The sequence below is a fragment of the Perna viridis genome, chromosome 3 (genome assembly GCF_037379345.1).
Source record: "Perna viridis isolate PV_CMFRI_1.1 ecotype Kerala chromosome 3, ASM3737934v1, whole genome shotgun sequence".
Classification (NCBI taxonomy): Eukaryota; Metazoa; Mollusca; class Bivalvia; order Mytilida; family Mytilidae; genus Perna; species Perna viridis.
Genome location: NC_142447.1, coordinates 12,136,409 through 12,150,027, shown reverse-complemented (window position 1 = coordinate 12,150,027; position 13,619 = coordinate 12,136,409). Strand labels below are relative to the sequence as shown.

The window sequence follows — 13,619 nt, the reverse complement described above, 5'->3', positions numbered from 1 at the left end:
AACCAAATTTGTCATATTTTTATTATTGGAAATGAGGAAGAAGAAGCCGTCTTTCAAAATTATTCAGCCGGAAAGCACCGCCGTTTACCTCAACCGACTGACAGTTTAGAATGAATTTTTCACTTCCGTTCCAAATGTACTTTCACTTTTAATTTATTCATCGAAGATCAAGCCTTAAAAATGTCTTCTATGCAGTGGAACCAGGAAACAAAAACTAAATTGAATGAAAAAGTTACTGCAAATATATTGGACATAAGTTCCTTAGCAAGACAATTGGTCAGATCTTCCAGGTCAAATGAGGTACTTATCACCATACTTACTACTTAGTTTTATTGAGTTCAGGCGTTCAACTTCAAGTCAAGTCAAGTAAACTTTATTTAAACTCAATACATCAAATAGGAAACATAAGCTCTTTAAAGCTTTTAAAATCGACAAGGCTTTGTCTGAGGTGGACTTCGTACTCGCATAAAGAGTTCATTGATGCACTACTTATGGTTAATGTGTCGACAAACAGGAATGTACAATACTTCCTACAAACAGGAATGTGCAATACTTCCTACAGCACCTGCTTTGCATCTGGGAATCAAGTTTAAACAATCACTTCCCAAAATTTTACATATGTCATTTCCCACAGAGTGATTTTGTCAGTCTCCCTACAAATATATTGGGAAATACTCATTCTGTGACTCTATTGTGTAAATATCCAAATACGACAATGACCAAACACGCAAGACATACTCAAGGCCAAACTGGCATAGCCAATTCTCCTAACTTAATTGGTCATATTTTATATTTTCCTTGTGACCCCATTGCAGTTGCAATCTGTTTTCAGTTCATAAAATTATAATTATTCAACTTTTTGGGATGCTTATTTTGCTTGGTTTGTTCCCAGAAAAAAATGTCAGATAAAAAAATATGTCAGCAAACATCATGATTATCTTTACCAGCTATTGATCAGCTTGCAATCAGTGACAATCAATCTATGACATAAAATCTAGTTTTATGCTAGTACATATGTTTAATGCGTGAGACTGGCATAAAAGTCTTAAATTCAAAAGGTGGATGTCCTAAGTTACAAGTAACCACTTTTATTCCATTTTGTGCTATCTTGTCTGTAGACACTCATCTCTGCATGTCTAATGAAATGAATAGTGGTATTTAATCAATTGGCTGTATGCCAAGAAAAAGATTACTGGTAATTGTTTTACATGGTTGTAAAGTCCCATTATAAACCATTTTTATACTAGCATATTCTAACTCACCCCTTCTAATTTACATTCATATGCTTTTTTTAATTGTGAATGGTCAACAATTTTTCTTTTAAAATCTTCTCCTCTGAAACCACTTAGTAAATTATTACCAAATTTTGTCACCATCTTCTCTCAGGTATCAACTTTGATATTGTTGTCAATTATATAGATTAAGCATGAAACATGACTGCTTTTATTTTTAGACCACAATGGTGAGTCACAAATATCTTGGCTTGTTTAAAAAAAACTATAAGAGATACTGGAAAATGAATGTGACTATCCTTCTTTAGCTTGGAGAGCTCTAGAAAAGATTTTATTGAATGGAAGTTGTAGGGCTATTCTTTGTTTTGTTGTTGTTTTTTTTTTAATTATTTAATTTTGGGAAGAATAGTCTGGATTTTACCATACCCTCTTCAAAAACCACCTGACCATGGATTGTGAGGGTTATATGATATATATGTAAGTAATGTGACTATTTTCAACAATTTGGTATATATTCATAATTTAAATAAATAGACAAATCAAGGTTTCTTAAATTTAAGCTAGCATGCACTTGCATACACTCATTCATCCATGTTTCATATTGTGCCTTCAAGCTTAAATGAGGTAAAAATACATATAAATATATATATAAATATAAATATCTTATATATGGGTTTTATTATTTTTCTTCTTACAAACACAAATAATATCATCTAAAAATGTCATCAGTAGGAACCCAAAAATTGTTGAATTTGTTCGTTGTGTTATTTTTCTTAGCTAAATACTCATTTTATGATCTGGGGATTCATAACTCTTGAACTTGTACTTCAGATCTTTAAAATTAGGTACATTGTCATTCAATTGACATTTGTAAATGTATTTTTTTTTACAATACAGTAAGTTTTTTCTATAGCCAGGCATAAATTGTTTCATATCTAATGGAAATCAACATATATTTTTTTTTTCTGATTTCATAAGGAGAACATTTCAATAAATTGTACACTACAGGACAATCAAAAAATATGTGTTCAATTGTTTTTTTCTGTGATTTACAAAATGTACTTAATTTACAATTTACTATTTTAAATTTGTATAACAAAGAACTAGTAGCTATGACTCTATATAAAAGTTTTTCTGGAAGTTTTTCAAAAAGGGCAACTCCTTGTTAGAGTTATTGCCCTTGAAAGGTAAAAAGTAACATTTTTTTGCCAGTATTTTGAAAACAATAATATATATTCAAAATTTTCAGTGATGAAATGATCCTTATGATAAGGCTTACAAAAGTTTCCATTGGGTCAAAGTTCTGGTAAGAGTAATTGCCCATGTTTTTTTAACAGTTTTTAGCCAATATCTTGAAAACCATTATAGATAGAAAAAAAAACTTTTAATAGATCAAATGATATTTACAATTAAAATTTCAAAAGTTTCAAATGGGTCAAAGTTGTTTTATGACTCCTTGTTATAGTTGTTTTCCTTAAAGGGTGAAACATGATTTTTTTGTGCAGTGTTTAGCCAATAGCTCCAAAACCATAATAGAAAAAAAAAGTTTTCTATCGATGAAATGATCTTTACTATAAGGCATACAATAGTCTTCATTCAGTTGAAGTTGTAGGACAATTCATTGATAGAGTTATTGCCCTTGATGGCCAAGAATGAACCAGGTGATCTAATTGTATGTGATTGCACTTTGAGGACAGATAAAGTTTCAGTATGTTCTGTTTAATTTTTATATGAGCATTTATTCTAGTGAATTTCATATTGTGTATGTTCTTTAAGGTTTTGGTTTGGGGGTAACGTTTCACACTAGCGTACCTAGTTCTATATTATACCTAAAGTGTCTGTCTCTTTAAGAATTAGGCAGTGGGTAAAACATGGTATGAAAAAACCCATGTTATGTTGTAGCTTTGAGTTATAATTTCATTGAAATCCACTGAAAATGAACATTTCAAGAGCAGATAACTCTGTCAAACACCTCATTTTTCTAACATTCTATTGAACAATATCTGAAAAAAATCCAGTGATGCAGCGATCAAATAATGGTCTTTTCAAATAGAGAAAGCATTCTTACTCAGATCAGTGGAGTTTTGACATGCACGTTTTTGATTTTTCCCATTTTGCCTGATTTTAACAAAAACTGACACTTAATTACCATATATGTGTATCCTCATGATAAGTGAATCTTTTTTTTTGAGATTGCATAATAATTAGAAAAGATATATTAAAATTAGTTACTTTCAATTTATTCTTTGTTTTGTAGCTTTTAGCACAAGCTGCCAAGAATTTTTCCTGTCAAGAACAAGTTATACAGAATTCTTCTAATGTGAGTAATTTGAATGATACATTCATAATATCTCTGTTGATAAAGAAAGCATTAATGGCTAATCCTAATATATAAATAGCAAACTTGTATTAGGCCATTCAAAGCTAATTTCTTGTTTCTATATGCCATTTGTCTTGGTAATCAATGAGGAACAGATCCATCTTTGATTTCGCTTTTTATCCTTTGACCTTAAAGACGCTCTTCCATGGAAACGCAAGTCACCAAATCGCAATTCTGTTTCCTGATTGGCCAAAACTGATAACTTAGTGGTATTCGATAATACTGCATCAAACATTGAAATTGCATGCCATGTGTTATTTTCCTGAATGAAATGTAGAAAATTATAAGTAAAAAGAAGAAATTTTACTGTGTTGGCTATCTTTTTTTTAAAGATATTACTTGTTTACCTTTACAAGTTAAGCGAGTGCTTTTTCTTTATTTATAGGCAGAAAAATTGATAAGGGAGTTAAGTTCTTTTATTTAATGATATGTCTAAGAAAAATTGGTAATATAGCTCGCCTTTAAGAATTACAGGTCGAACCAAAAAAACTGTTTTTTGTAAGCCTAATTGGAAAACCAAGCCCATCGGAATATAATAAGACTTAGAATTAGTTTTTTCTTTACTTGGAAATAATATAGTATAACTGCTAAACTTAATTTCTTGTTTAATATGTTTTTTTTTTCCACACAGTTCTCAAGGGCCTGAATATTTCTTAAAGGGAGATAATGGGAATAAAACTGCTTTTTTAAACTCACAAAGACATTATTCAACCATAAACAATATTTTGTTACATCCATAGTTATTAGCATCGTCATTTTTCTTTTCAGTCGTTAACAAAAATGCAGAATCTTACAACACAACTAGAATTCCAGTAAGTAAAAGAACTATATTTTATGATTTTACAAAACTGGGCTTTAGAAAATTTTGTTGATTGATCTGGAAAGGGGATTTTGTTTCTCAAAAACAAGGCTTCTAATGACATATTCAAGTTTACATGAATGAACAAAAATCTTATTGAAAATTTTGGTTGATTGTATAGTAATATCCTTCTTAGGATAGTCAGTCCCCCTTTTAAAATTTCTCGATCCAACACTGCAGTTAAACCCTTATGATTTGAAGATAAAATACTCATCATCTGGGAAAGTCTTGGAAGGGGTCTGATGTTTTACTTTTTAATAGGTGAACTTTAATGCACATATAACCATGCAACCATACAATTTTGGATATGAATTTTAATAAAAATTGAATTCTTTTTTTCACATCCTTTCACCTATCTCCATTTCTTGTCAGAATACTGTACAGTTTGAAATGAAGAAATTGCTTCTCGGGTCTATGTTTAATTGACATAAATGAATGTGCCCTAATACTACATCCTTAATATAAATGGTGTCCTATTAACAAGAAATTAATATTCACTTGCCAAATTTTTTATATTTTTGTTCTGTACATTTCATGGGAAGTGAAAATCTGTAAAGCTTAAGTCAGTATGTTAATAGCAATGAAGTTTTTACATTTTAGGTGAAATATTTTTTCTTTTTCTTTACAGTGAGTCTGCAATTGAAAGGAGGTGAGTCTTAATATATGTGCCTACATTTATAAAATGAGTAAGACGCAAGTTTTCATTAACAATGTTTCTGGAATAAAATGTACATTTAAATGACTTAAAGAAATTGAAAGTATATCTATCAGTGATCCCTGTATATGTAAAATTATTATGGTGTTTTTGTATAAAAATTGATGAAAGTATACTGAATTTATTTTATAGTATTTTTTGGGGTTTTTTTTGGTTTTTTTTTTTGTTTTTTTTTAATGGGGGACAAAATGTCTCCCTCTCTCATTGCTTTTCAAAATTTCTGGTCTTGAACCAAAAACTTGTTTATCTTTTTTAAAGAAGGGGTGAGATATTGTGATACCCACTGAAAAGTTGCATAACTGTTCATCCGTCTGTCCATCCTCTGACAGTTTCAAGATGATAAATTGAGTTGATGAAACTTCGCACAGTTGTTAATTTACATAAAATACTGATTAAGTTCGATTCTCATCAAAATTCAAAAATGTCATTTTTGAGTTAAACATTTTGAGCATTTTGCATTCCCCTTGTTTCACCACTCTGTAGTGGGGTATCACTTTATGTTCTTTTAATGCCACATTTTTAAAGCTGTTTCTATTAATTATTTCTGTTTATCATTTTTATGTTGTTGATGATTTACACCCTTTTTCAAACAATGATGATTGATTGACGATTGATTATGAGCAGATATTTCAGGTATTTCATGTATTTCATGCATTGCAGGAAGAAAAACAAAGATTAATAGGACAATTAATTGGAAGGAGTGAATAACCACAATATGGTCACGAGTGTCAAAGAATGCATAGATTTAACAAGTGTGCGGAACTTGTTCTATGCACGAGTTAAATCTTACTGCATTCTTGGCATGAGTGATCATATTTTGGCTATTCACTGAAATCAATTGATTATCCTATTTATCATACAGATTTCCTCAATTACATATTTTGTGAATGGCAAATTGATTTCAAAGTTGTGACATTTAGACGGGAGAAAGTCGGAGAGTGAAACTACAAAATTTATTTCACAGTGTGAATTATCAAAATTTATTTCACTTGGAACATTCCATAAAACAATGCTATCTATATAATAAAAAGTATTATTTTACATTCACAATTCATACAGATTTTTTTTTCTTACCTGCAAACATAAGCAATATTGAATTAGGGTTTTAAAGGAATTAAAGAATAAAAGGTCAAGCCACAGAAAATGAAGTCCTTTATATGAAATCTGTACAAGTGATGGAAGGCCTTGGACCTACCCTGGTAGGGTAACTGCAATCTCAGGACCCCTTCTATGGACCTTGGACCCTCTCTTATTTTTTTAATCGATAAAGGTCTATCTGATTTACTGTTTTCTTCATAAATTTTTATAGTTTCAAATCTTCATTGGTAAGTATAGCGAGTTGTTTTTCTTTCTTTCAAGCAGACCATCATTGCTAATTAACCTCTTTATTTAACTTGAAATTATCTGCTAGGCTTTTTTTTCATAATCTACTATAGTAGTGCTGGCATAATATGAAAATATGTATCCAACAGCGTAAGATATATTTAGGTACTAGTGACTTGGTCAGTTCTTATATGATCAAAAAATATTTTTTCAGTCCTATAAGGGTGTCACTACTTTATTGTAGTTGGCATCTGTTAACTTTCCTTTATTTATGATAACTTGAGTAAGTTTTGAAATTAAATACGTTGTTCCTAGGGACATGGTGGAGGGCCCTACAGTATTTTGGGGATTTTTTGGGGTTTTTTTTTTATGTTTTTGCCCTGTCCTCTTTTGAAAGTAAGGGGCTAAAAGGGGAATAGGTGTTATCATTAGAATTGATAGAAAAGTTAATTATCAAATTTTAATGATTCAGATGTCAGTGTGTTCCGTTTAAAATTCTATTTTATTTTTTTTACAAATTTTTTTTTTTTTTAATGTTTTTGCCCTGTCCTCTTTTGAAAATAAGGGGCTAAAAGGTAAAAGGGGGAATAGGTGTTATCATTAGAATTGATAGAAAAGTTAATTGTCAAATTTTAATGATTCAGATGTCAGTGTATTCTGTTTTAAATTCTATTTTATTTTTTTTACAAATTGTTTTTCCAAAAAAGATGGTACACCTAGATACAAATATATAGTTCTTGGTCAGAATTCCTCATACTTTGTAAGAGATAATTCCATATCATCTTCCAAATATACAGATGAAGATGTTTACAAAATGCTGGAATTTTTAATTGACAACATACTTGTCCAGTGTGGTCGGCATTCCAATGGGAACAAATTGTGCTCCTTTACTTGCTGACCTATTCCTTCACTCTTATGAGGCTGACTTTGTAGCTGATCTGATCAGAAAGAAAGAATATCATTTGGCTAGATCTTCAATCTCAGTTTCCGCTACATAGATGACGTATTATCTTTGAACAATCCTAATTTCGGGAATTTGATACATTGCATCTACCCAAAAGAACTTGAGATAAAGGATACTACAGACACTGAAGTCAGCCTCATAACTTTACGACAAACGTGATGACTTTTCATTCAGAATTGTCAACTTTCCTTTCATCTGTGGCAACATCCCTTCAGCACCTGCGTATGGAGTGTTTATATCACAACTCATACGATATGCCAGAGCTTGCCTAAACTACGCAGACTTTTTGTATCACGCTAGAACTCTAACAAATAGGCCTTTGGAACAGGGTTATGTAGCTACAAGATTGAAGTCATCACTACAGAAGTATGGTCGTCATCATGAACTCGTGGATCGTTATGGTGTATCCATCTGCACCATGAAAACTGATCTATTCAACGGGTCATAGTTTTCCTTTCCTCGTTTGTCTACCCCGGACTTGACTTTTATGAGCAACTCGGCAGGTGTTTCTAGAAAAGCAGAGGACGCCTACCCTACCAGTGCACCTGATCCATGCTCCCAGTTTTTAGTGGAGTCCGAGTTGCTCATTTATTTTTTTACTTTGTTGTATGATTTTAGTTACTTTATGTTCTTTGTTGTGTATGTCTGTTTTCCATGTCTGGTCTTTGTCCCTGGAATACATTCTTTTGATTACCGCTATAACCATGGTTCCCTTGATTACTCTTTAACAAGGTAGACTTATCTTTTACAATTTTGTAGTTAAAGTACAAAATTGGGTCATGTGAGATATTGCCATCACTAGGTGTTCATTGCAGTTAACAATTTTTCAAAACTCTTCTCCTCTGAAACCACTGAACCAATTAGAATTAAACTTAGTATAAATGTTCCTAAGAGTTCTGTATAGAACTGATGTGGGTAATTTTGATCAGTTGAAAAACATGGCTTCAGTTACTAAAATTAGAACATTGGGGGTCAGACAGAAGTTTTTTGCATATATCTCCAAAACCTTAAGGTTTAGAAAAATGGCAGTTAGAGAAATGTTCAGCATGATGAGATCTATATGTGGTCAAATTTGTGTGTAAATCTGTTTAGCTGTGTTGGAGTTATTGCCCTTATAAGATGTTTTTTTTGCTATTTTTAATGTTATTATATTCAAAAATCTTTTCCTTTGACACTAACAGACTAATTAGGACCAAACTAAGTATTAATGTTCCTTAGGGTATTTCGCATAGAACTGATGTAGAGATTTTTGATCTGTCAAACATGGCCACAGTTAGTAAAAATAGAACATAAGGATCAGACAGAAGATTTAGGCGTATACCGCTATCCCAAATTTCATTATGGTTAGTGAAATTCTGATGATTCAGCATGATGAGAACTGTCTATGGTCAAATTCTCGTGTAAATCTATTAAGCCTGCTTTTAGCTTTCCAAAATTTTCTCTTTAGAAACTAATGAACAGAAATCAATGAAAATTGATGTGATTGTATCATGAGAATTTTTATCCAAGAAAAAACATGGCTGCTTTAATGAAAAAGCCAGGTGAGCGATTCTGGCTCTTTAGAGCCTCTAGTTTATTTTTGGTCCAATTTAAAATTTCTTTTTTATTGGACTCCTTATGAAAATCCTTGGCGTTTCTCCTATAGGTTTTTAGTTCTAAAGGGCCACAAAAAATCTTTCTTTTTTTTTTTTAATTTTTGGTCTTATTTTGAAATTTCTTTTATTGGATCCTTTGTAAAAAATCTCTGCTTGTGTTTTTTCTATGAAGGTTACATCTTACTTCTTTCTTAGTTACATAACTTTTTCACTTTGATTTAAATTTCAAATTTTGTGCCCAAACTTATAGTATGTCCATACTTGTGGCTCAAGTAAACAGAATTCAACATGCTGCAGTCATATCATGCTGCTCTCCCTGAAGCGCTTTATTATTTCTTTTAAATGTCAAACATTTAACTTCTTTTGTAGTTGTTTACTGGATATGTTCATAAAATTTCACCCTCAAGTGTAGTGATAGATTTTTTTAATACTAAAATTAACAACATGCACAACATTTGTTGATATGATCTTAACCCAAACAGACTATGGATAATAATACTGTTTCATACCAGGCCTGAAAGGAAAAGTTACAGTCAATTTAGCATGAAATTAGTATGCTTGCAAACATCCCTGAAAGTTACAATAAGTAATACGGGATTCTATAATGAATTTTGATTTTCTTTTATACCTGGTACATGTAGTCTAGATTATTCAATTTAAAACTAAAAGCCTGAAAATCAGGGACATATGAATTTGTATTTACAATCATTTCTGAATTGATTTTGGATGGTATAAAACTTGATGTCAATGAATTTAAATCATTCCATTCAACATCTTCAGTAATTAAAAACACTGTTGTGAAATTATGAAATGAAGATGGAAAATAATAACAGGACTTTTGTCACTTAAAGTACAAATCATAACATACTCATCCAAATGTAAATTGATTTTGAATGAAAAAAAACTATACAGTGAAAAGCTATGAAGACCAAATATTTCTAATTCAAATGGCCACCCCCTATATAGTACTAATATCACACTGAAGTTAGATCTGTGCATTGTAAGAGCATATACCTGCAAAATTATTTCACTTGGTTTTTCACCTAATTTGATCAAATAAAATTTGTGACAGAGTTCACGTGAAATTAGGGTGAAAAGAGCCTTTACATGAAATTCATGAATTCAGAAAAAATTCTACAATCATTGTACAATTAGCATAATGATTTTGGAAGCCTAGTTTTCCAAGATTCACAGTGGTGTGCAACATTAAGATGTCATTTGTCCTGGGAATTCACAATGAAACTTTGAAAATTACTTTTTTAACATGTAAAGTAGTGGGAACATTAGAAGTGGATAGTGAGACCTTATCACATTTGCATTAGGGCAACCAAAATGGTGGGAATCTGCAGGCCCGCCTTATGCTAAACAAATGGTTGTTTTTTATAGAAATCAGTGGAAATCACTAGTGGGACCTCTTCAAGGTCAGTTTAGGGCCACCCCTTTGGTATTTCTTGATCTGCCACAATATTGGGTAGTAAGTTTAATTGTTTTAATTCTAGTTTGTTTGCCAAGACATTACATCATATCAAGCTCAAGTGAATGGAATGAAGAAAGATGTTTACTGAAGTAAAACAACTTACTCTTCAAGCACTTGAAAGTTTACTTCTGTAAATCTGATGCCTTGGTCATTGTTCGTTTCTGTAAATCTGATGCCTTGGTCATTGTTCGTCTTTTGTTGTTTACAATAAAAAATGAGAAAATTTAAATTTTACAATAGATTTTAGATCTAATGCCTGTATACTGTAATAGTTCTTTCATATTGTGAAATACTTAAGTGAAAATATAAGCTTGACAGCTATCTGCAGCATTGCTAGAAACCACTGTACACAGTTTGATGCAGTACACTGTTAGAACAGTTTTATTACCTTACACAAAGTAATGAGCTTTTCACCAATGACTACCTGGTAATTTCCCTTTTATTTCTCTGAGAGAATACTGAAGTTACTCTGTAATTGGGGAAAAAAACAATTGTTAACCAAAGGTCAAATAAAATGAATTGGTAGATTTCCATCCCCTCTCCTTCCCCTCCCCCTCAAAAATTGATAAGAATAGAAAGAAATTGGGGAGGGAATTTCAAAATCAGGATACTTTTTGGCATCAGTTCTTGTATTGAGATACTGTAACACACATATTTTTCATTTCTTGGTGATTAAAACAGTTTCTTCTGCGGAACTGATGTGGCTAAGGATTTAGAACATATATATACTTCAAATAGTGAAAATTAGGCTAGCAAATATCTGGTAAGAAATAACAAATAAAAAATAAAATCCTCCCACCCGCCCCATATTTTTTGTGAAGGTTGGATGAAAATCTACCATTTAAGTTCATTTGGCCTAATCCTCTGCATCGGCTTTAGTTAGATGCTAAAACTGCTACTCTTCACAATAAATACTTTTATATAAGTACTTTTAAGTATGCAGCCAAAAGTTGATACTAAATCATGAGCTATCTCTTGCTGTTGTTTAAACTTTGCTATATTGTGAAAAGAATACAGTTATATAGGTAAATAAGTTCAAAGTAATAGAATTGGTACCATTGAAATTCTCAAATTCCATACATGGATATTTTTTGTATGTACATGTAATTAAAAAAGTTGTATTTAAATGCTTTTTGTCATAATTTAATATAATAATTTCCTTATGGATACACAGGAATTTACTTTTATGTTCAATCATTTATATTCAACTTTTTAAGTACACTGACACTCTACAATTTGACTTTTATGTGCAACTGTGAGCATTTTGAATGTTTACCTTTCAGCATGAACACAATTGATGACATACAAGATCAACTGAAGTCCTTACAAAGGTGATCAAGAAATAGATAATGATAGAGATGAAAAAAGGTCCCTCCATAAATAAGGATTCATTGTTGGGATCATGTTGCCCTAGTCTGTGGAAAATGTGCAATACTCTGTGTTTCTTTTTTTATTATACAATTTTCTGCAGTCATATGATGGTATTATGCTGTTGTCTGTAAACATTTGGTGTCCGTACAATAACTATATAAGTGTATAGATCTTTATGGAACTATACCACAGGGTGTCATACAACAAAAGAATGATTTAAATGTTGTGACTGAACCCATTTAAAAATTAGGAGCTAAAAAGGATCCATTTTGATTCTATTCAAATTCTTATTCTGTGTCAAATGTTATCGCAATAAACATTCAGAGCTATATCAAGCTTCAATGTGTTCACACTTGCCCCACTTGTTCCCAATGCAACCATTGTGGTCATATCAAGTTGTGCCCTGCAGAGCATTTCATTTCATTTGATTTTAATATGTGTATAGTTTTGGTATTCTTGTTTCTTGTTATATCAAAATTCAGATTACTTAATTGCATTCATGAAAATCTTTATTAGATTTTAATAAATATTTTGAACTTCTATTCCAAGAAAACCTCTAATTAAAAAAAACTTTTTCGGACAATTTACTAATGAAGTCCAAAGATAATGGGTGGATCCAGATACTTTGAAAAGGAGGAGTGCCAATTGGGGTTCCCCAGAAAAAAGGGGGGTTTATTATTTGCCATTTTTTTGTCAATTGTACACATGAAAATGAAAAATTTTCCAATAAAAAGGGGGTACCACCTCCTGCTTCCCCCTCTGGATCTGCCACTGAAGATGAAAGAATTTTTTTCTTATATTTTATGACTCCAAATATATATCTGGCATTCATTTTCCTCTGGAAAAAAAATTATAAAATTTATTGACACTTGTGTATAACTTCAGAGTAAAACAAAGCAATATTTGCTTTTGTTTGGCCTAAGAACTTGTACTTTTGAAATATGGGACTTTAACCAGGGTAAATACATTGTATTGTAGTTTTTATGACTTGTTACTGACCTACAGTGAAGCCTGTCTAAACCAGACCCCTTATTGGACTGAGAGATTTGTTTGGTTAAGGCATATGTTTGGATTATACAGGTTTAAATAGTATTGAAACTGATATTGACTTAGGAATGTCTGGTTTACACAGGTTATCAGTTTATCCAGGGTTTGGTTTAGACAGGTTTCACTGTATCTATGATCCTACAATATGATTTTTATATTATCATTACTATGGTAACAGACTGTCCATTAATGTCAAATGTGCATTGTACTTTTTGTCTTATGAATTGTTAATTTGTACCACTTTGTATGTTGTAAATTTACTGTTAAATAATTTATTTCACCAATTTTCTTGAGATTAAGCTTATTTAATGGTTTTTCTGGTGTGTTTTTCTTAGTCTTTATGTTATGATTTGTCCTTGTTTTTCAGTATGGGATTTTGTCTTAGAATAAGTGTGGGTTTTGTGGTGGTATTTCATACTGGGTTTTGTCTTAGTACTTCAGTGTGGTTTTGTGTCAGTATTTCAGTGTGGATTTTGTGTTAGTATTTCTGTGTGGGCTTTGCCTTAGTACTTCAGTGTAAGTCTTTGTCCATGTCCAGATGAAAATAGTTCAACATAGGAAAAAGGAAAATTTCACATAAAATGTCATGTGGACACAAACCATTCTTTTAAAATGGAGCAAGAAGTGTACTGGACAACAATTTCTAATTGGTCACA

General features: G+C 31.4%; 1 protein-coding gene across 4 annotated transcripts; it reads left to right on the top strand.

Moving 5' to 3' along the window:
* Positions 1 to 112: 112 nt before the first annotated feature.
* LOC148621033 (BLOC-1-related complex subunit 7-like) lies at positions 113 to 13,248 on the top strand. Of its 4 annotated transcripts, XM_088575045.1 has the most exons (7): positions 113 to 300; positions 3,490 to 3,552; positions 4,381 to 4,424; positions 5,100 to 5,120; positions 6,496 to 6,511; positions 10,455 to 10,542; positions 11,829 to 13,248. In XM_088575045.1, exons 1-6 carry the CDS (start codon positions 181 to 183, stop codon positions 10,497 to 10,499), a joined length of 309 nt encoding a protein of 102 aa, XP_088431171.1. In that variant the 5' UTR covers positions 113 to 180; the 3' UTR covers positions 10,500 to 10,542; positions 11,829 to 13,248. The 4 variants fall into 4 exon arrangements, with proteins under 4 accessions (XP_088431171.1, XP_088431170.1, XP_088431173.1 ...); XM_088575044.1 differs by lacking the exon at positions 6,496 to 6,511; XM_088575047.1 differs by lacking the exon at positions 10,455 to 10,542 and having other exon boundaries at positions 114 to 300.
* Positions 13,249 to 13,619: the final 371 nt, after the last annotated feature.